This window comes from Falco naumanni, chromosome 2 (assembly GCF_017639655.2).
Source record: "Falco naumanni isolate bFalNau1 chromosome 2, bFalNau1.pat, whole genome shotgun sequence".
NCBI lineage: Eukaryota > Metazoa > Chordata > Aves > Falconiformes > Falconidae > Falco > Falco naumanni.
Genome location: NC_054055.1, coordinates 45701155 through 45724733, shown reverse-complemented (window position 1 = coordinate 45724733; position 23579 = coordinate 45701155). Strand labels below are relative to the sequence as shown.

At 41.1% G+C, this 23579-nt stretch overlaps 1 protein-coding gene across 6 annotated transcripts in view; it reads left to right on the top strand.

Moving 5' to 3' along the window:
- KLF12 (Kruppel like factor 12) overlaps positions 1-23579 on the top strand; it is a 251695-nt gene that overhangs the window by 55366 nt on the left and 172750 nt on the right. For all 6 annotated transcript variants that reach the window (XM_040584208.1, XM_040584202.1, XM_040584204.1 and 3 more), the window contains one exon: positions 14196-14259. In XM_040584208.1, coding sequence (XP_040440142.1) covers positions 14239-14259 — 21 coding nt within the window. In that variant the 5' untranslated portion in view covers positions 14196-14238. The remainder of the gene's footprint in view (positions 1-14195; positions 14260-23579) is intronic.

Below are 23579 nucleotides of genomic sequence, written 5' to 3'. Positions count from 1 at the left end.
TCCCCTCTTGTTCTTGACAGCTAAACCTTTGATAATAATTCATATTGCTTTTCATCTTTAAAACATTTTGCAGACATCATCTGTGATAGTTTATCTGCAAAACATCTGCAAAAGGCATAGATTTTACTGGAATTAGTCATATTTTGTGGGGGGGTTAATCCTAATTTTCTCTTGAAAAATGTTTACTTTATAGATGTCTATCGGAACAATTGAAGTAAATATCAGAGCTCTTGGCAAACCCCAAGCCTGTGCACACTGACTGTTTTTATTCTATTTGTGGCCTTGGTGTTAAGTTAAAGCAGATGTTTTGTCTTCAGACTAAATCAGGATGAATCTTGGTGCTACAGGCAGTTTTTTCCTTGCAGGTCCAGTGATTCTTCTGTTCTTGAAGCTTGTCTATAATGGATGTAATAAAGATGTAATGATTTTTGAGGTAATCACAGTGGTGTGAATTGCTAGGGAGAGACTAGATGATCTCTTGAGGTTTCCTCCATCCTAGTTTTTGCAGTTTGTATGATTTTTCCATTGATGGCTCTTCAGGTGGCAACAGAGAAAATGAAGCAGTGAAAGCAGGAGAGGGCTGGGTGATGGGGATCTTGATCTGGCGCACCCCTAACAGGAGTGGAGGACAGATGCTCTCCCAGCTGTGCCACCCCCCCTCATAAATTCTTCCAGTTTGGGAACAGCTTGGGAAACACCATGGTCTTCTGGGTTCTTCTTTCCAGGGTGGTTGTAGCTTAAGCCCAAGCTAATGTTGATGGGCTCCTTGAAGCTTAGTTTTAGTTTGATTTAGTGTTAACGCCCCTTATGTTTATGGAAGAGGTGTTTTGGTCCTGGTCTGGTTTGGGGGAGCTGAGGGGAGAGGATGACTTGGGCAGGAAGCCGAGCCTTGGAGACACAGCACAACAGTGGTCTTCTGCTGAGGTCCACAAGCCTCCAGCGCAGGGCCCTGTCTTACATTCCAAGTGCTACAGGAGATTTTTATGATCCCCTGTATGGAGGTTCGTGTTGCTCCATCCTTCTTACCACCTACTGCTCCAACCTTGTAACAGAACTCAACATGGTGGCTACTACTCTTTGTTGCCCCCCTAAAGGGGGAGGGAGGGCATGTTATGACTGTCTGTTCAGTCTTTTATCTTGAGAGGTTATTCTCCTTTTCTTTCCTGAACCCAGAAATGGCGCTCATCTGAGAGCGCTGGCTACAAAGTGTGGAAAAAGCTTGGAAGACACAGCAGACGCTCCTGTCTCCCATCACTGGCATGCTGGTCTTCAGGAAACTTCCAAGAGCAGCTTCTGTAAAACTTTTGCATCCCTGGTACATCCTGCAGATGTTTGTCTATTTTGAAGGCATTTACAGGATAGTAACAAGATGCTTGTGAATGTCATCCCTGGATATTAGAACAGATATGTTTCTGTATTTAGATAATATGCTTCTCCTGAGCTCATTCAATATAGTGCTGCCTTGTGGGCTCTTTTCAAACCCTGGTAGGAAAAACATGGAAAAAAATACAACATATTTCTTTCAGTACGTGTTTAGAAGAGCATACTTTGTATTTGCTGACATACTGCAGGTTAAGATGTTTCCAGTTAAGCTTTTGGCTTTTTAGTGAATTTGCTTGTTAGGAAGCCAGACTTCGCTGCTTTTTCGTTTTGAAATGGTACTGGCTCGTTCTAATCCTCTGCATGTCAAAGCCCTTTAAACCACTGGCCCTGGTCCATAAGATTTTTCCATACAAGAGGATAACTTACCATATTTGATACCCGAAAGATTAGGAACTGTCGAGATTTCCTGACTGCTTGACACTTGTATTTGAGCATGCCTGCTGTGAGCAGCAGGATGTGAAATCGGATGGGCGGATGAATCACCGAACCGATCTCATGGCTTTTTTTCTGGTGTTTTGTTGTTTGTTTGCTTTTTATTTTTTTTGAAAACTAACCCCTAAAGGATCTAGAAGAGCCTGGTCCAATATGTAGACATTGTTTTCACTTCCATATTTTTTTCTGGTATTAACTTCAGGGCTGTAACACTTTTGTTTAAACTGTAGGTGTACACTTCTGGGAATTTTAATTTCAGTGGTTTACTTTTTATTGTCTATAAAACTTGGTCTATGTAACCAAAAGTTATGATTCTTATTTTTATTGACTTACATTACTTTCTTCCATGTATATTAGAAATTGGTTTGATTTCCTTCCCCCTCCCTCTCAAGAGACTAACATTTATTTTGTTTTCTAATTCTTAATTCATTGTCTTACAAAAATAAGCAAGTTATAACCTGTATCATATTACCAGGCTGAATTACAGTTAATTAAATAGATACCTGTAATGGGCATTTTAACAGAATCTTAATTGTGGTAACTCAACAGGATGCAGCTCTGTGGGGGTTATCATTACGATGATGGCATTTCCACTTGTGGAAGTGTTAGTTGTTTGCAGTATTCCTTATGTTTATTACAAAGACTAGCAGCTACCTCTGCTTCTAATAAAACCGTTCTCAGAATGTCTTACTATTGCAACATGCAGTGATATTTGCTGTTTGCTGCTGGACGGCTGTCAGTACTTTGTGTGTTGTGGTTTGGAGCAAAACTGAAGTTTGCTTCTGTAGTGATGCTTTCATAATTGCTTCATCTTCAGTAGCAAAACCTTTTTGATACAAGAACATCGTGTGAGACAGGTTGTGTTTTGGTGGCATCTTGGAGAAGGTAGCACCATCCACCTGTATTACTAGCAGTGAATTCAGAATATTGGAAGAACAAATATTCTGTTCTCCGTATTTTGAATCTAGTGAATAATCAGGAGCACAACTTGGGATATAGAAGAGATAATTATCTTTTGTATATAAAAAACCACATCAACTTGAAATCTTTTGTAGTTAGTGGTGCATTAAACAGCCAGATGGAGTCAGAATTTCTTTTCAATGGGAATAAAGCCAGTCTCGGTTAACACGTGAATGTGGTGGTGTTGCAGTAGTGCCAGTGGATGACTGGTCTGCAAAAGAGGGAAGCTCGGGGAGAAGGATGAAACAAGAGCTGTGATAAAAGGAGTGGTGAAGGTAGGTGGGACAGTTCACAGAGGAGCACTGGGTTCACAAACTCTTCATCACTTTTGTCTCAGATTGTATTTTTAAACTATTTTGAAGCCACCAAAGGTAAGGCAGTGTGGGGTATGAGACTGCTTGCTCCCTGGAGTGAGAACAGGGTAGTCTGGTTAACAGCCCCGCACCGCTGAAGTTTGTGGCTGGAGGTGCTGATTGCAACACAAATGTCTGGGCGAGCACAGGGGACGGCTATGCTTGAGCTGGGGCGGGCTGCTGCCTTGCAATGCCCACTCACCTACCAGAACCTGCCCTGGCAGTGTGAGAGGCAGAACGGGACACTGCCAGTTGAGAGGGGGAGCGTTTCCCTGCCTGGGTCAAGTGTCAATGGGAGCAGGGTCTGGAGTTGACTGTGTCTCAAGGGTAGCTGTAGGAATCGTGAACCAGAGAGAGACGGGACGACCCTTGAGGCTTGAGATCTGGACAACGGCAATCTTTCTGTGTTGGGTAATGTAACTGAAGGGAGCAGCTAGGAGAAAAAACTTGCGGAGCTCTGGTGGTAGATGGAGGGCAACCAGTTGAAAATCAGCATAATTGTAACGGGGAAAGCTGTGTTCGCTATCTCTTGCTCAGTTAAATCACTGGAATATTTTTCAGTAGTTAATGTAATTTCGGAGTTTCCTAAGGACTTCAAAATACTAGGTAGGTGTATTCCTGGCGTTAAACTGAGGGTAGGTATAGCCTCAGGTGCGTCTTCGGCTAGCATGTTTCTCCTGCTGCTGGTTAGTTGAACTGCTTTGTTAAGTAGAGTAAGTCATATGCCGTGTCAGGTGTTACCTGCAAATCAAAAGAGTAATCAGAGGGAACTGGTAGAAAAACACAAGCTTTGATTGTTGAGGGGTTGCTGAACCTGGTCCTCAGGGAAGCGGTGAGTGTAGTTGTTCGTGTCATTCATGTTGTTCTGAGTCAGGATGGGTTTGTAGGGGTTACAGATCATGGTGGTTAGCCAGGAATAGTTTCAGGTTTCTTGAGTAGGAGTCTTTGAGTCTTGCCAGAGGCGTGCATCATAGACTCAGAGGCATGCATCATGCAAAACAATGTTGATACTGTCGTGTCTATGTTGTTTTTCTGTTACATCTGGAATATTGAGGGGAGGAAAAAAAGTTTTCCTCAGTGGTAATCTCCTCCAGTATTTGTGTCTTCGTTGTTATTAAATTATTTATTAATGGTGTTTATTAATTTATTTGTTGCACCCTGTTCCCTGAAAGATAACTAAATACAAGTCCACTTGCTAGCTTGTAATTGGAATGGTGGAAGTGTGAATTTGGGATTGATAGATTTCACTGGCGTGACAGAGTATGGGACTAGCCAGCCTGGCCAGGCTCCAGGGTGAAAATCCTTGGTCTTTAAAACTGTGGTTTTCTTCATGTAGTTTGTTTCTTTGTAGTGCTTTTGTAAGATTGTTTCTTTGGAGTGCTTTCCTCTCTAGTTTAATAAACAAAGCAATGCAACTTCCTTACCATCCTCAGTTTCCGATTTTGTAATAATTTTTTTATGGTGGTGTCCATGTAACTGGTGAGCAGTGTACTTGTGTTAACTTCTATGTATTACCTTGGTATGCAGGAGGCTTACTATGGGTGGTGTTGCCAAGTAAAGTGCTTGACAGTAGTATTTAACTATCTCAAGTTACTTGTTTTTCGTTTTTTCTCTCCAAGCTCTTTTAAAAATGAGATGCCTTTCCAAGTCTGCCTGGCTTCATTGGAAATGACGATTTTTAAAGTCTTAGAATTTGGAGGGTTATATAGGAAAACTGAGGAACCCAAGACTTGTTTAGAAAACCAAAGTTCTTAAAAATTTTAGTACCCTTCAGTACTCTGCAGACAACTAAGTACCATTTTATTTAAAATACTTCTTGGTCAAGAGCAGTGGCTGGGCTGACTGCAAAGGCAGTGACTCAGGCCTTGCGCTGCCTCTTTTTCTCCTTTAGCTGCAGAGCCATGAAGGGCAGCTAGCACAGGTGTAGGTGTCTGTAGGTAGGTGAGATGAACCCGCCAACTGGCAAGGACTTTACCCACTAAAAGTTAATTCTTCAGGTTATAATTTCTGGGCTGTGAATGTGAGTCATTGCTGAGCCACAGTTAAGGGGATGGATTGTCCATGTTGGTCTGCAGGATGAAATGGCACCGGCTTACCGCGTGCAGGTGGTGAGTCCTGCAGGCTGCTGCAGTCATCCCAGTAGGAGACTGGAAGGTCTAGATTACTTTTGGAAATCAGGCTGCTTCTGGGTTTTGCACTTAAATATATAATCAGATTTGCAGATGAATTCCCCTTCTGGAATACTGAATGAAATAGCATGTTTAATTACTCCCCAGCACCCCCCGGCCCTCAAAAAAAGTCTTAACTGATGGGAAACTATCAGATAGGGAAGAAGCAAATATATTTTTATTTAAGCAAGCTCAGGAAAACAACCAGAGCAACTTTATCTCCAGTCAAAAATAGGAGGCCTGTTAAAACAAGGAGAGACACAATGAGGGCTAGGGAGGCTCGTGGAATATGATCGGGTATGTGTCAGGTAGATCACTGAAGATGGGCGCTTTTTCCCTAAGGTTAATTATGGCTTGTGGTGAACTTTAAAGTGTTTGGGGAAGTTTGAAATGCTGGGATGGAGAGTTTCCAATGGAAATTCTCCAGGACCAGTACGGAGGTCAATTTTACTTTCTACTCCCAAAGACATCAAAAGCATGAGTATGGTTCAGTGGCTTCTCCGGATTTCAGATTACTATTGGAAGATTTGTAGCTACTGAATCTGGTAGTGGAGCTGTTTTGAGCCGGTCAATACCGGATGGGAGTGTTGTATACTTAGGTGTGGGGTTTTTTTCCTTCTCTGAGTTTTTTCCTGCAATATGTTGAGGGATAATTATTAGTAATAATGCTGCTCTGCCCTTCCAAGAAAGGACAGGCTAAGAGAAAATACTTTAAAAAATATTAAGGGAAGCACTTCTGGTCAGTTGCTCAATTTTAGATGTATTTATTAAAGTAGATGCTTATCAGCCACACTTACAGGATGCCAGCCAAATAGACTCCTTACGCTGATTATTAGCATCACTGCTGTCACATAGTGCCTCTGGTTTAAAGCCTGAATATGTACCCAACACCTTCATGTGCACAGATACGCTGTTTTCTTGAAAAGCGTAACTCTGAGCCAGGAAGTGAGGATGGCTGGGTTTCTTCGGTGTGTATCACAACTTGGAAGACCATTTTCTTGGTTTTCTTTGCTTGTTTTCCTCAGCTTTGGGGTAAATTGTGGAAGCCTGTCTTCTCTTTGCTAGCTAGAGAGGTCAATGCTGTCTCATGCCTGTTGCCACCTCTGATTTGAAGGAGCGAAATAGGTTGGTTTGAACAGATGGATTTTTGCTAACTTATTTTTTTGACACAGTGAGGTGGGACTTCCACACGCAGCTCACTGGGCACTCATGAGGAGGTGACCATCTCCAGGCCAGAGCTTGGTAAAATGAGATGTTGGCTCTTCTACCTGCGCCAGCTGTGGGGGCAACAGCACTGATTTTGCAACCACTTCTGGTGATACATAAACTTGCAGCTTGTTTAGCTTTCTCTGCTGCTTGTGGGAACGATTTTGTTCCCTCTTTTAAAAGAAGTTTAGTGGGCACAGCTTATTCTGGTTTTGCTTATTCTGAAGTGGTTTTGCTGTGAAAGTTGGCACAGCACGCTTGACACTGACTGTGGTAAGGGGAAAGCTGTGTGATATTTCATCCGCAGTGGGATGGTGGTTAGTGCTGTTCTCTTAACTTCTTTCAGCATCTTGCAGTGTAAAAGGAGAAGACGTGCCAGAGTTTATATAAGCTACTGCATATAAACAGTTACATTTTTTTTTTGTTCCTACTCTGATTTTTCTACTGTCCTGGTGATCGTTCTGAAGGCAACTGTGAGGAGACTCTCTACAAAGTTTTGAGCTGCTTAAGGGTAGTATTTGCCAGCTGAGGCAGAATGAATCTGTTTCAGACTTCCTTGCAGGCTAAATCTCTGGTACTTGTGCTCTGTTACTAAATCACAGGATGCTCACCATAGCTGGGTTAACAGAGAGCAGATTTTGGCAAAAGTCTGCGCTGAAGTTACGCTTGTTCCTTTGGGCTTGTAGCATGGGGCCCTAGGTGTTCAGCCACACTCCCTTAGATCAGGGGTTACCACCACTACGAGAAACACAGATGCACAGTCCACGCAGAAAGCAGAAATCGATGCTCCACCGAGTGTCCTGAGGAAGCTTGTGACCTTGTCTTTAAGCTCTGGCTATTTCATTTACGACTGCATACAAGCGCAAGGATTCTCATGGTCTTTGGGATTGAGCAGCCTCTGAACAGGAAATAAAATCCTTCTTTAATTTTTGAATGGGTTAGAATATAAATTATCTTAGAACTTTGAAAAGAGAGCATAAGTACTCCTGCCTCTACCACAAGTAGAGCTGGCTCAATTCTGGACTTTTCGGTTTTCTTCTGAGCACATATATTTTTTAATATATAGTATTATATTTTATATATTTATTATAATATATATAATAAATACATATTTATATATATATTAAAATAATTCTGAGCATAAGCCTAGTTTCAGTAATGGTATTAAATCAGAAGAGGGAGAGTGGACGATTACATTTGGTAATGCTAATCCTTAATAGCAGGCAAAATAAGAGTATGAAACCTGTACGGTTAAGTCTTTTTATGTGCAGCCTCTGTAGATAGTCTGGACTCTTGATAAAAGGTGTGCTGGAAAAGTTGATCTTTCTGCCTTTCCGCACTGTGATGGTATGGAAGAACCACTGGCAGGTCTCTTCCCTCTTACCCTACTTGAAGCATGAGCAGTCTTCCTGTAGGACACCTCCCTTCTGGATTTCACTCTGACTTCATTTTTAGTACACCTGATCACATTGTTTTATCTGAAGTGCAAACAAAATGTAGAAACACAGCACACATGATCCCAACCTGAAATTAGGAATAACCTGTTTTTAAATGTTACTGTTTTGTATTTCCTTTCAGATGCTCGTAAGCCCTTGTGAGTAGAAATCTTGGATAGCCATTATCTGGAGAGTAATATATACTGTTTTGCTGAAGAAAGTCTGAAGATAAGGGGGAAAGATCACTTTCTGTTAAATTCCAATTCTTCATGCGTTCAGAAGCATAGTTAAATTTTGCAGCTTGGCTGAAAATCCTGTGTGGTTTTGGTAACATATTAGAAAGTATGCTTTCAGCAGATTAAGACAGTTATTTACAAAAATATTTAATCAGTTCATGAAAAATATGTGACTGTACGTTCTGCATGTTTTTATATTGATATACCTACCTGTATATACACACGTGTGGGTATAGATATATTTGTGTATGAAGTTGTAACTCTTGTAACAAGAAAAGGGCCCTTAAGTCCTTTGTACGCAGGCTGGTAAATAAAGTTTTAACTCTAATGTGGCGTTTGAACTGTGTGTGAGGATAAGGTGGTGAACTAAGAGGCCTTGCGCTGACTGTGTGCACCGTAACGAGAACATTTCCTTATGTCGGAGAAACTGTCCAAAGTGATGTGTGACTGTGTTTATCAAAATTGTATTTTATTTAGATCTAACTAAAACCAATGTCGTTCTATTTAAACTAGAGTTGTGAAGGGAGTATCAAGGTTTCAGAGCTATCCATTCAAACAACTGAGTGTCAAAGATGGTAACTACTTTTAGAATATAGATTTAAGGGGGATGTAATGTTTTGCTCTGTTTTCCTCTGCTCCCTGCAACTTATTGCACTATTCTAGAGTGACCACTGATTATTACCGAAATCCAGGCGTTTGAGTTGTTCATTACTTCTCCAGATTTTAACTAAATCTTTTTTTTTTAATGTTTACAATATATTAGTTTGCACACACACACATAGTTTCATTTCTGTACACTGGTACAGTTGCAGGGTTTTTAAATTATTACTGAAAGAAATCATCTTTCCCGGAGTAATAATTCTCTCAGATTATGAATTGTAGCGTATTTTTATATAATTATTCCTGTCAAACCAGACCCTTAAGTTCTAGGGAGAACAAAGAGTTCTTGGAATTCATCTTTAAGTCCCAGAAGGTCTGGGACTTATCCTTGAAGCTGCTAAGTTCAAAACAATTCATTAATGTCAAATAAAAGGCCCCATAAAGAATAATGTTTATTCCTCTAAGCCTCTACTGAAAGGCTGTGTAAGCACTCCTTGAAAGTTTTAATCATTGAATAAACCTTTCAAAGGGTGGAGGGGGTGGAGCATGGTGTGAACGTTGTGTTTTCGCTTAATGAATCATTCATCCACATGTGGCCAGCTGCATGCTTTTTTCTATAGAAACAGGTTACTGGAGTATAGCGATTTTTTTTTGGGGACGAACCCAAAACAACAGAAAAACAACACAGCTATACAGTCAGGTGAGCGAAGGATGCATTTTCTTGTGCTGCCGAGAGCCCAATGACATTGAGATTGTTCTGGTTTGGTGTAAAAATGTTGGAGGCATCACCCCAATAAGGCTCAGTTGAAATCAGGGTGGATGTTCAGTAGGAGCTGCATCACCCCCCTCATCCCAAACTGCAGCCTCTTCAGCTTAGGTACCCCAGGGTTCGAGCTGGTGGCAGAGGTGTTGCTTCTTACCTTGAATCGTAATGTACTTCAGTAAGTGCATGCATCTCTTCTTTCTCTGTGCTAGATGTCATTCTTTGTGGGAGTCTGGATAAATATTTCAGTCTGTAGGAGTTCAGGAGAGCTAGGTATTGCCTAGCAACAAGCATCCCACTTTCTGCCTCCTGCTTCTCTTTACTTTTATTAAAATACCATTGAAAACCAGGAGTTGAAGCATTAAGTTGATTTTCAGAAATATTTTGAGCAGCTTAAGGTATTTTTGTTATGACACTGTGTCGGAGCAACAGAGAAGTTGGTGGGGGTCTGGCATCTTAAACCAAGTAGCTTCATTTGCCTCTTTTGAACAGAAATCACAACCAAAGACTAGCAAAAACTTCAGCTGATGACAGAATAAACCTTATGATCACTGCTGTTTAGTAAGTAGCAGGTAGCAAGTGCTCCTTTGGTCCTGTGAAGTCTATAAAATATATAGCAGTTGCACTTAACCTAAGCTGAACGCATTTTAAGCTCGATCACCTGGTTCATCTGGCGTCTTGAGATGGTTGCTGGTGGGACATTGGCTTATGTTGGAATTTCAAGTTTTAAAACTTTTTTTACAGACAACTTTCTGGAAAAGTGTTTTGTCTATTTTCAGTTACGGTGCTACTCAATTCAGTTTACAAATATTCTGAGGGCTAGACCCAAGGCGAGAAAAGGAGGCACTTGAAGAAAGATTCAGGTAGATTTTGGGGTATGCTGATTCGGTGCAATACTGCACACATTTTAAGTGGTGAGGACTGTTGCAAATCTGTAGCTCGTGGTTAATCTGTGTTTTACCTGTAGCTCTTGTAGAATGTCTGCTTTATGGAGTTTACAAATTTCCCTCCAAGAATCGGAAACATAGGAAGAAAGGGCAAGTATATGGCTACTGTTAATATAAGGGTTGCCAACCTCAGTGCTGGGTTTGGGGTAACCTGTGTTTCTTCATCTCTGAATGCTGCTGCAACTGTGCTTTCAGTGATCCTGCCTTACCTGATGTTCAAGATGGTCTTTGTGAGTTTGGGAGAAGTTGCACTCCATCTTTGGGGAAGTTTGATGTGACTCGGGGCCTTTGAAAGGGATTGCAGGAGTGTAAGTGCAGATTTAAGGGCTTTCAAGAGGAAAAGTGCATACTTTTGAAGTAAAATAAATGATGCAAGAAGGTGATGAAGAAACACAGTTATGAAGATACACAGTTATGCCTAAATGCGGGGGTTTGCTTTCAAGAGGGAAGTTAGTAAGTCCTGATTCAACAAATGACTTAAATTTGTGAATGAGTTGGTCTTTTCCAGATATATGTTGCCATATCTATCTAAATTAGAAAAGGAGGTAAATAGCATGAGGAATAATTTGTAACGGTATTTATAGGAATTTACTTTAAAAGTTAGCAGTATGTAAAAGAGATGTGAAGTGATACCAGTATGAACTTGTTTTTTAATGAATGAACGTGGGTTTGTATGTTCAAAAATATTCTATTTGTAGAGTCAGGGCAGCTTCCAACACATAGTGGCCTCCGTTTGTCTAAAAATATACTCAGTGTGATTGTTCTGACACCCTTTTCATGTTCCTTACTCCGGTCTGTGATTCTTGTTCAGATCCACTGGTGGGTGGGCATGCTGCCCAGATAGGGACTACGGGGGCATTTATTCTGATCAAGATAGGTTTTCAAAATGGACCAGGTGTTGTATTTTCTGGTTTGTTTTCTCGTGCTGTAGCAGGAAGAATGCGATGTTACGGTGACATTCATAATCTTCATAAATTCCTGTGGTCTGAAAACATGATTTTAAGTTGATGGTTAGCCTTTGGCTGGAAGTGGACATAATTCTGTTTGCCATGTATATTTCTTTCTTTTGGTTGAAACCAGTGGTTTGTTAGACGCTTTGCTCTAAGATTACTTAAGAGCCCTTTTGATGTAAAGATTTTGAATCAGGTATATTGTGCAGTTGTCTCATTGAGTAGATTTTCTTGTGGTATAAAACCCACTTGATACAAATGGAAGGCACTTCTGTTTGGACTTTCGTGTTTGTTTTCATATTTCTGTTAGTAGAAACATTAAGATTTCACAGTAGACTGCCGAAAACCAAAGTCCAGAGGAGGATTGACAGTGGTAACACGTGTGGCATAATGGCTGCGCTTGATCTGTAAGGGACGGACAGTCTTTGTTTTTCATATGCATTTTAAGTTGTTTTCTTTTGAGGCTGAAACTTTTCAGCTCTCCTGAAAATCAGGCAATGGATTTGTGGAGTTATGATTTAAACACTGTTTACAGATGAACAGTTTACTCTTCATCTTCTCCCCAGAAGCAGCCTAAAATAGTTGCAGTGAAGATACCTGTGGCCTGTATGGGTGGCATGTGTAGCAAGTGTACATTGGCCACCAAAACAATGCTCTTGGTCACCCTGGTGGTCAGTGCTAAGGGATAACCCCTGTCCTACCCGCCAAACTACAGTTATCGTGGTAGAGCAGCGTTACGGGATGGTGGAACTTGTGGCGTGCCCTGCTTGTGCTTGGCAGAGAAGAGACAAGCAAAAGGTCCTTCCATGGAGGAAAGCACCCCAGTGATGCAAGGGTGGGCAGTTCAGTGCTTGATAAATTGTGCAGACCTGAAGAGAATTAATAAGCAAACACAATTACTTGTCATTGCTAACGAAGCAGCTTTTTCATGAAGAAGGTTGCTGTACATGATTTAATAACACAAAACCAGCTGTGTCTGTGGCTAGTTGGGTAGTGCTGTGTTAGCAGTTCTGAAACACATACCCTTGTTCTGTCACTACAGCCATGGTAACTTCAGTTCATGTGTAACTTGAAACTAAATTGCATTGCAGGAGCACATGTGTCTGCATGTAGGGAGGAGCAATGTTGAGAAAACCTGGAGAACTGTCAACAATTACAGGTCAAACTCTGTCTTCCTCTGATAGAGACCCCATGAAGCTTTTGGAAACATTACATTTAATTTTAAAGATCTTTAATGACGAAGTAATTTCCTGTTCAGGTTGGATAACCACATCATGCAAGTCCAGGATATGGAAAACCTGGTCCAGTTTTCTCATTTTTGAACATTAGCACAGAGAAATTCAAAGATCGTTCTTCAAGCGTGCAATTAAAAAAAATTATTCTGCTTCATGAAATGGAAATTTTGAAGCAGTTGAAATAATAGTAAGGGGAGATTAAACAACTAAAAGGAAAGAGTCTGCAAGATGCATGGGAGGTGAGGCAAATGGTCTACAGTAGTTAGCAGCTCTAAGCGTACAGTGTTCAGTTACATTTAGTTAGGGCAGTCTTTGTGGTGATTTTGTAACCTTCTATGATTCACATGACTACTTGGAACTTGTTTTTTCTATTAAGTTAATATTGTCCTAGAAATGAAAATCGAGTGCATGATGTTTAGTCAGCATAATAGTAGTTTGAATATTTACTCATTTTACATGCTTAAGGAGCATCTTGTCATGTTTTCAGTGTAAAAGTTTACTTGGTGTCTGGAAACCTGTTAGTCATGTTGTTGTATATACAGCAGTAACGAAATACTGGGTTGTGGCTTGAAAACGGGCAGGTGATGCTCCACTGCTATTTGAAGGATGACCTTATTTTGAATAATATTTTGAATAATATAAAAATAAAAGCAGATGGCTTATAACAGCTCTGACAGCAGATTTAGATTCTTGACTTCACACCATTTCCATTATTAAGAGAGACATATGCAAGCAGCATTTGCTTCCAGATACGTGCACATATTCTGGCAAGAGGTTTAAGACGTACTGTCTATTGTTTAAATTTTGGACATCTGAAGCTTTTTCTTCTCCCCAAGGCTTTAAAACGTTAGACTACTGGATTATTATATTTTCTTAAACCTGAAGGAGCCTTCCAAAAGTATAATGTAGTATTTAAGCTCTACATATATTTTTGTTTTATAGATTCACGTGGAAACATAACTAAAATAATCATTTACCCGTAGGAAACCTTTCAAGAAATACATATTCAAATTTTTTAATGGTCTTGCACGGTTATTTCCCATGGCTGGAGTATTGGCTGAGCTCACTAATAAATGTATTTGTGCTTTTATTGCGTTGTTGTCCAGCTCTGACATAGTATTTCTGGGAAGCACACTTTGAAATACCGGTAAAGAATATTCATGCTCAGTAACTGCTGGAAAGTTTACCTGTACAAACACAGGGTACTGATATATAATGGGCCCAGAAGACTAGTTAAAGCAGTTGGGATTTAGTGCCCTCAAGTAACAGCTCAGAAACTAAAGACACTGAGAGTGTTGACTAAATTCATTAGTTAAGGTAAAACATAAGGCTTTCTCTGATACACTTTCTGTCATATTTATCCAGTTTTATTTAAAGTGCTTATAAACTTAGTGTCCTTCTGACCTCTGTTTTACTATGGAACAGATGTCCAGGGTTAAGTTTTTATTTACATATACAGTAATACTTGAAAAATCAATGGACCTCTAAAAAAAATAAATCAAATTATATTATCTTTTCTTTTTCAGGATTGAAGTGGATCTAGGAACGAATGGATGACTGAATATTCATATGAAGAGGAAGGCCATAAAAGTTGGTTGACATTTTTACAGCCATATGCATTATACATAATACTGCTATTATTAAACATTTATATTGTGTTACAAAACATAATAGATGAAATAACCAATCTGAGCTTCATATACCGTATTGTTTTTCAGGCAGGGGAATACTATAGTTTAACACAGCTGTAGCTTAAAGCAACAGTTTCTGACCAAACCTTGAACGTTAAAGGGAAACCTTGTCGTACGTTAAGGAAATAGGTAATTCCTTTGAAGCCAGGTGTTCGAATGGGCTGGTGCATAGTGGTGTTCATGATTCTTATGTGCAAGGATGAAGGGAGAGAAGTGTTGTCTTCCATTACAGCTGCTGGCTATGAAGTTTGATGCGTTGTGGAGTGGTACTCAGGCTCCACATTGACAAATGCGGTTTAAGAAGTCAAATAGGATATGATATCTTTGAAAATATCTTGGTGCTTTGTTTTCTTATCATAGACAGATGGCTGTCTTACAGCATGCGTTTTCTGTGCTAGTTGAAAAGGAAGCAGCTGTTAGTGGACCTCCATGCTTTACTGACTTTATTGTTATGCTTTGTAAGATGATAAAATTCAGTAGGCCATGACATGTGTCAATCTGACTTGTTGGTGACTGTGAGTTATAGGCTTTGGCTAGGATGCTACATTAACTGGTTCCTGCCAAGGCTGTTTAAACAAAGCTGACTGTGCCTGTGGGTTTGGACTGGAGCGAATGAATTGTAAGGACAAATGCAGGGTGTGCGGTACAGCGGGATGCTGCTCAGCAGCTCAGTTAAGTAAGGCATTCTGGAAGCTCTTCTGTAGTCGAGGAGCAATATGTTACGGTGGAAAACCTCTTTCCTAGACAGCTTTCTTTAAACCCCTGAATTCCAGTCAGGGGTGGGAACAATAAAAAAAAACAAACAAAAAAGCACACGCCCCCCCCCCCCCCCCCCCCCCCCCCCCCCCCCCCCAATTTTTTCAAAAGCACGGGGTCAGTTTTGTACCAGAAATGTAAATCTATAGTTATATTAACTTGAGCAAAGTAGTTCAGAGGACAAATATTCTTACTTCTCTCAGAATTTGGGTTTATTAATCTTTTGGTGGTTTGGAAGTTTTACAGTTTATAAACAATTGACTTGGATATGAGATAGCTTACTTTCATTCCTTCTTGGGTATGTTTTGTGTTCACAGCAGGTAGTGGATGTGCTGATCCTAGCTATCTCCAGATTCACAAGCAGCGTAAGACCTGAGGGAATCATCTGTGTCTTTTATCCAGTCTTCTGAAATAACAGCCAGCGAAACAATCTTTAGTTCAGAAGCATCCATAGAACATCTGCTTTTTATATGGCAGGTCCCAGAAAATATTTCCAGCCTCCAGGAGCCAAATGTAAAGCCTAATAGAGACAGCAAGTGGTATAATAGCTCTACAGTAATGTACACCACTTCTCTATGGGATAAGGGACCTGTATGCCCAGATACGAACTGACAGTTGTTGCCTGCTAAAACCAGTGCACAGAGTGTTGAGGAATTTCTCTTTGGTTTGATTGCTGACGTGTCAGCAGCTGCTGTCTATACTGATGTCTGATAGCTCGGGATGGGCTCACATCATAGCGGAGCAAACACTTCCCTGCTCAGACCTCCTGGCTATGAATAGCAGAGTGAAAAACTGATAACTATCCAAACCTTGCTTGCATCTTCCACAACTGTAGTGATAAAATCCTGTACGTACAAACTCAGGGAGGCTATTTACTGGCAGAAAGAGTGAGGGGCTGTGAAGACAGAATTATTTATCTGTATGCTGTCTCTGGATATTGTTGTATTACGGTGGACTCCTCATGCTAACCAGAAGACAGCACAGAGCATTACTACCATAGTGTGGTAATGTTTTGCATTGAATTGAGGAGGAACTGGGCCAGACTGGAGGACCTTCTTGGGTATTTGGCTTGGGAAGTGACACCAAGGCAGAAAAAGTGTAAGGATTTGTCAGATCCATGAGGGGGACTGTCATAACCAGAGTCTCTGCAGAGGAGGAAGACCTTCCAGATCAGGCAAACTCAGATGACTCCTGGACTTGTGGCCTTTTCCCAAGTTTTTTGGGAAAGGCTGTAGCTGTGTGAGAAACGCAGCACTGTCAGCTCTGTATCTCTGTTCCCTCTCTGCTTTTGCCTTTCTGGTTCGACACAGAGTGATGGCAGAAGGAAGAAGTACAGGACAACGGGGTGACCTATTTCTTGTCAAGCCATAGTTCCACTCTTTCATGCTCTTCTGATGGTGTCCCACAGTAATTGTGGGGAAGCTGTGCAAAATATGTGCTGATATAAAAGGGGGTAGAGTTATTTCCTTACGTGTTTTCTGTTTGGCAGTCTTTGCAAACATAGAGTTCTGATTCCAGCTGTTAATCTTTTATATTAGGAAAGTACCATGATTAAATCCTATCACTGAATGAGAAAAAAATGTGGTCATGTGGAGGAATTCTAAGTCTGAGGCTAAAAATACCTTTTCTGGGAAGACTGATTCCAGAAAAATTAAGTAATAGAAGTGGAGAGGGCTCCTCTGTGGTCACTGTTAAACTCGGCTGATAAAGTTCTGCTTCCAGTCACAAAGAGATTGGATTTCACCCAGAGTCCTGCCTTAGCCTTTCACTTTGTTGCTGCTTTGCTAACCAAGTTTTGAAAGCTTTCTATTGCTGACATGAGTATGTTGGTATATCATTGGGGCTATAAACAGCTTGGGTTGCATTATCTGGATGTTTTATTTCTATATTTTAGGTCTTTGTTGGTCTGCCTCAGACCATATCATAATATATGTAAATGTGGTTTTATATAAGCAACTGATGTCTAAGCATGAATGCTGCTAATGAAGAAAATATGAACATTTCTTTTGTCTCATAAAATGAGATCAGATAAATCTTTCCTAGAAGAATGCAAAATAAGCATGATGGCGTACATGTATGTTGAATGCAGGCAGGTTACGATGCTTCTATGTTTTCCGTAATAACAGCAACTGAATCCAGAGGTTCAGGTCTCTTTTGAATCTGACATTCAAAGTTTGTGGTTTTTAGTTTACAGGGATTGAGTGTGGATGTATGGAGATGAGAGACCAGAGCAGGAGCTGGTAAGGAAATGGGTAATGGACAGGGAGGAGCTATAGCTCAAAAAGTCCTGGGAAAAATAAAGATCGAGACTTTAAACCAAAAATGAGTGGACAGGACTGAACGGAGAAGAGAGAGTGAAATTAAAGGCAAAAAGAAGTTGGTCAGATTGGAAAGGCGGATCTGGGTTGTACTTAATGAGTGGTCTTGGGTGCAGTTTCCCACTCACACTATGGTTTCACGAACAGCTTGCAGAAATACTACTGGGCAGTTCTTTTGATCAGGCTTAATGCCATTCTAGGCTATTTAATGTTCAAAAAATGAAAACCAGCACAGGGCTGTATTTTATTCAGTGGTGTTAGGAGATGACTGCTTATTTTCTAGAGAGGTCTACATGATAAGCCCCAAGACGTATTGCTATCTCACCAATGTAACCTGTGTGTCATATCTCAAAAAAAACCTAACAACCAACCAAGCCAAACCAAAAAACAAAGAGCAAACTGCCTCAGCTGTTTAGAGGGAGGGACTCGATACAAAGGGGTGTTTAATCAGCTATCCAGAGCTCATCCCATCTCAGCAGTCTCCCAGTCTCTGATGTGCCCTTGCCTCCCTTCCTCTGACCCTGGTGTGGAGCAGGGCATGGCAGGGTGCAGGTCCTCTGAGCTGCCAGCTGCATGCATGGTGCTGCACAGTGGTACCCAGCTGATGCAGTGAGGGCAAGGCTGCTGTTAAGGGTGACCTCAGCAGGCTGGAGAAATGGGCTGGCAGAGACCTCAGCAAATTCAGCAAAGGGAAAAGTCCTGCACCTGGGGAAGAACAACCCTGTGTTCCACTGCAGGCTGGGTAAGCCCCTTGGGTTGTCTCATCAGGCTTTGGAGCTACCCTGGTTTTGGGTGGAGTTTGGTTGGACTCATTGGACTTTCACTACTTACTTTTGTTGCAATTTTAAAGTCTGGCAATGATAAAAATGATTTTATTTTTTATAATGTATTTGAGGGTGTTTCAAGGACATTCTATGTTTTTATTTGCATAGTCAGAATATTAGTAGCAGTGTGGTGATATGTTTGGTTTTTGTTGTCAGCTGTCCCCTCTGTATCTATTACAAAACAAATGCGGTTTTCCTAGAAAGAAAGTGACTGCTTTTAAGTGGTCTCACATCTAACATCATTCAGTGGATTCTTGGAGTATAATTATGACTAGAAATATCAACAGGATAAAACATATTAATCTCAAGGGAGTTATTTTGCACTGGCCATCCATCTATCCTTTCTGTCATGTGCTTTTCAGTTTAGATTACTCTCCAGCAAAGAGGCTGTAGTTTGATGTTTTGTCTCAATTCATTATGATTATAAATATCTTGGATAAAACAATGTAACAAACAACCACTTAAAAATGACTGATGGCCCTATTCAGCAAGACAGGGAGACTCTGAAGTTCTTTTGGTTTCATCTGTTGTCTAGCATTTATCAAGATGGGTCCCTTAACAGTCAATTGGTGGTTGATAGTTAATGAATATTTCACAGTGTAAATAGATAGCAGGCAGTTTGTTCTCTGGAGCCCAGGCATATTCATAGGACAGATCTGCTTTTACTTTACTGTCACTGAAAAATGTAAAGCTTATGCCCAAACTGTAGAGCGAGAGGAAAACTTTTCCCCAAACCTTGTATCGAGGAAAGGGAGGAGCTGTAGAGATTTTCGTTCTTTTTCTGTTCCTTGCATCGACTGCTGCGTGTTGTGTTGTCTCTTGCTCCCATCCTCTCCCGCTGGGTGCCAGCACAGCTGACGGGCTGCTGGAGGCCCGTGCACTGTGAGCAGTGTAGCTCCCGGGGTTGCTCACTGCAGGCTCAGCCCCACTGGGAGTGGGGTGAGGTGGACTTGGCACTGATTCCCATAGCTGAAAAGTTGCTGGGGGCATTTTAAACACTGGCTTTTTCCAAAGAGAAAAAGTCATTTAAGATGCCTGCAACAAACCCCTTCAGCTTGACATGTTTGTGTTGCATACGATCTTGTTCCTCTTCTTTCTCTTTGTAAAGTTAATGAATGATTTCTGGGAAGACCCTGGTGTTCCTATTAGCCTTTCCTTATGAACAGCAGTACAAAATCTGTTCTACGCCACTTATTTCTTAATTTCTGCTGGGCGGTTGCTTTTATAGCCTAAATGATTTCTTAGTTATGGGTCCTGGGTCTTGGCACCATTCCATTAATTTCCCAACTATTTTGGTTTGTTTACATGGTGCTCTTCAGCAGCTGTCTTGGGGCGGGTATCGAAAACACACACACATATATTTACACAAAAAATCAGTTCATAGGCATGAGGGCCAAATCATATTTAGTGCTTGGCTTCTGATCTGACCATATTTAAATCAGGTTGGATTATGATTTTTGAGGGTTTTGTTCTTGCATTTCATTCCTGCCAGTGTGGATCGGGGGCAGACATCTAGAAAGGATCATAACGGTTGCTTTTAAGTTTCATATATCAAAAATACAATATATTTTAGAAGTGTTAGTTTAGTGGTTGAAGATGGCTGTGGTCTTTTCAGCACCCTTACACTTCAGAAAGACAATGGAAGTAGGCATGGCGTGGGTTAGACTCTCCTTGTCAAAGCCTGATCTACTGCAAAAACCTCAAGCTTTGTTTTAAAATCAATAAATACAGAGATCTTCATATATAATAAATAAGGTTGTATTTTCAAATAGTTGATGCAGAGCTGCCCAAGAGGCTTTGCTTAGAATTGGGAGGAGTTTCTCTGGCCCAGTAGCTGCTCAGTAGCAGTGTGCAGGGTTTGCATCCTTGTGGCTGCATAGATTTCTGCTCTGCTTGAAGCAGCTGTGAAATGTTTCAGGTGCATTGATTTTTACAGCAGTTCTTAAATAAAATTCCTATTTATCAAACATTTTTTTTTAAATGGGACAAATGGAGAATTGCATAAAAAAGGATGGCAGTAACCTTCATGTGAGGTGGTGCATGGGGGAGTAAGGCAGCCCACATTGTAGTGCAGCTTACAGGAGAGCAGTTAGTATTGAATTGACAAAATGTGATGAAAATGTGGAATATTTTAAATACCAGAGTTCTTTTCACAGTTCATGTATTAAAATTACTAAATGTCATTGTAAAGCAAAAGTAAATCTTGCTGGTGTTGCCTAGATCACTCCTCCAGGAAGAGATGGGTGGTGTGATGACTCTGTGGTCAGTAAATTGTGGTTGTAGGTGAACTGTGTTTAAGAGCCTGCTTCAGCACCTATTGGTGCCTGTTAAACTACTTCTGGAAGTTAATAGATATCCCCCTACAATTCTAATTAGTAAATCTGTTGGCATCTATCATTTGTATTACTACTGCTGTTGATCGTAAGGCTTGGTGTGTGATTGCATATTTTTTTCATTTTTTTTTTTTTTTTAATTATTAAAGTCATGCAGAGGTTAAACTCCTCCTCTGATGAATGTCCTCCTGTAACTGTTGCTTTGGGCTTTAAAGTTGGGGGATTTTGGGGGGTGGGTGGGTATTTTTTGTGTTTGTTTTTTAATTAATTTTGGGAGTGAGAACCAAAATACTTCACCTTGAAAAGTTTAGTTGAAGCTGAGAACAGAAATAGGGAAAAACTAGCCTGTGAGCATAAAATGACAGATTGCTCTATAATGGCAGGCACAGACACTCTTGGTTCCTGTTTCTGGTATTTGAAATGCGTGGTCTGATGGTGTTCCAGTGCTGGGAGGGAGAGGAGATGTATGTGCTACAAGCAGAGCTCTCGCTTCTCAGGAGGAGCACAAACGGATGCCGCTACCTCTTGTAGTCTCCAAAAATGCATGTTGTAGACAGTATGAAATAAAATGATGGAAGCAACCCTAAGATCCAAGTAAAAAATTTTAATGTGAGCATTTCCTCAGTTCTGGCTGCAGCTGCGTTTAGTACCTCAGGACTGCCAAGCCTGTGCCTCAGGACCTGCTGTATCTGCCTCGCTGAGTGCGTTCACTTCAGGGAGCAAACCGCGGCTGCAGTGCAAGTGATGCCAGGTCCTGCATGCCCACCAGCCAGGGTTAGCCCCCTCCATGCTGCTCTTGCTGCAGGTATGCTACTGCCTTTTGGTGTTTGGGTGTCCTCCGGTACTTTTGCGGTGGTCCTGCTGCTGCTTGTTTTTGTTGGAGATAGATGCAAGCCTGTTGGTGGTGTGTTTCCATCACATGAAAGTCTCTGTTGCATGTTGTGGGCTCTGGTGTGAGGCCGTGTGTGGGGCTCTGAGGGAGTGGGCTTGGTAGGACCTGTCAGACTGTCAGAGGTTTGTGCACGCTGTAACAAGACCGGGTTAGGTTTTGGAGGAAGCTGGCTGGAGCAGTCCAGACTAGAGCTGGGAAGTGAGCAGAGCGTATTGCCAGTTCAGCTTAGCTCAGGAAGTGCTTCCATAACTGTCCTGGCCCAGCCTGCTTTGGCTGGCCTTGTGGCATGGCCTTGTGCTATGCAAGCTAAGTGGCTTTTGGAAGAAGCCAAACTGGGAGGTGTGCTCCAAAAGCTTACCTAACATCTTCTGATTTCTCATGGGCTGTTGAAAGACACAGGCTGTGGGTATCTTCAGCTGAACTGAGAAGATCCTGTTGCAATAATTCTGCTGGCTGAGGGAGGTTCAAGCTCTGAATCCATGAGCTTACGCCATGTTCCTCTTTGTTTAGTGGTGTTTCCAAAGCAGTTGCTGTTTCAAACCGGCTTTCTTAGTTCATCTTTAAGTCTTGCTAATCCCAGTAGAGACTAGTTGTAAGTGACAGGACATAGTCCAGGGAGTTAGGTCTTAAAGGCCTTGATTTCTTTCAACTTTCCTTTCCTCATTCCTTTCAACTTCAGTCATTTTGCTGAAAGCTCCCATCTTCCACTGGTTGGCAGATAGCAGTAGGCATCTCCAGAGGGCAGTTCTTCCCGTGGGATTACTGTGTCCTCCCTGGAAAAGCAGACATCTCCTCTGCCTGTAAGCCATACTGGTACAGACGCGGCGAGTACACCAGGCTCCACTTTGCTGGAGTCATTCTCCAGTCCTTGGGTTTTCAAGGTATCTCTGAGCATCCCTGCTCTTGCAGCTTGACTTCTCTGCTGCAGCACGTTCTTGTGGGAATGAAAGAGCAGTAACTGAGCTCAATTCACCTTTTATTCCTAGAGCACTTAGAGAACAATTATACTAATTCTAATAATGACTAAATTTATACTACTCCAGAGAGGGAGGCATAAGGCATTTAATTTCAAAGCTGTTTGACAAGACCATTTTGATGTGTGTATTTTCAGAAGTATGACACAAGTTTCCAAAGCGCCTAATGGGGAAAAAAAAGTTTAAATTCATACTTTCAGGTTTTTGGTTTCCAAGAAGTTGAATACTGTTCAGTTCTGTTGGGCATGATCCATGAGATAAGACGTGTTTAAACCAGAGACTTACGGGATTTTCTACAACTTCCTGTGTCATAATGACCTGTTTCCAGTCATTAGTTACCAGGGTATAAGTGTTTGCATGGAAAACAGGGATGCTTCTATTGTGGGAGGTATTAATTCTCAGTATCATGAAGCAGCACAGATAACTGCATTTTAGAATTAATCTTTACTTCTCAATGAGAAGGGAAAACCTCATGGTTCTTGGTCTGCACAGCTGTGCTGATTAAGATACATGGAACTAGAAACTGAAATACTACATATGCTTTCCTGTTTTCCTCTTCCTACATATCTGACAATAAACATTTAGTGCTAGAAATAAATGCATTTGGATTTTAGTATTTTTGACATACCATGGAGAGAATAATGTCAAACAATGGCAATTTGTCACTTCCCATATGAAGGTGTAGAAGAACTTGTTAGAATTCAGTAGCTAACATGTAAGGAGAAGGCAGTTATTTTAATACTGATACCCACTGGTAACAGACCTGAATAATGATTCCACTGGATATGGTATTTCATATACCCAAGGACATGTGTCTAAAAGAGAAAATAAGCTCCTGGTATTAATCAAAATGGTCACCCTCTCTTATGCTTCCCACATGGTGCTTCATGTGTACTCCTGGTGATTCATTAAGTCTTTGTTGTGTAGAGGTTTAATGATGAGTCAGGAAAGAGCAAGTTTTCTGCTTTGAGGCTGTTACTTTCTTTTGAACTTTGTTATTTACTTAAGGGTGGTTTTGTTTTTTTTTGTTTCTGTTCAGTTTGATAGCAGTATGCTACAGCTGTGATCACTGCAGTCAGCTACTATAATGGGCATGTGGGCATAGCTCAAGTGAAAACAAAA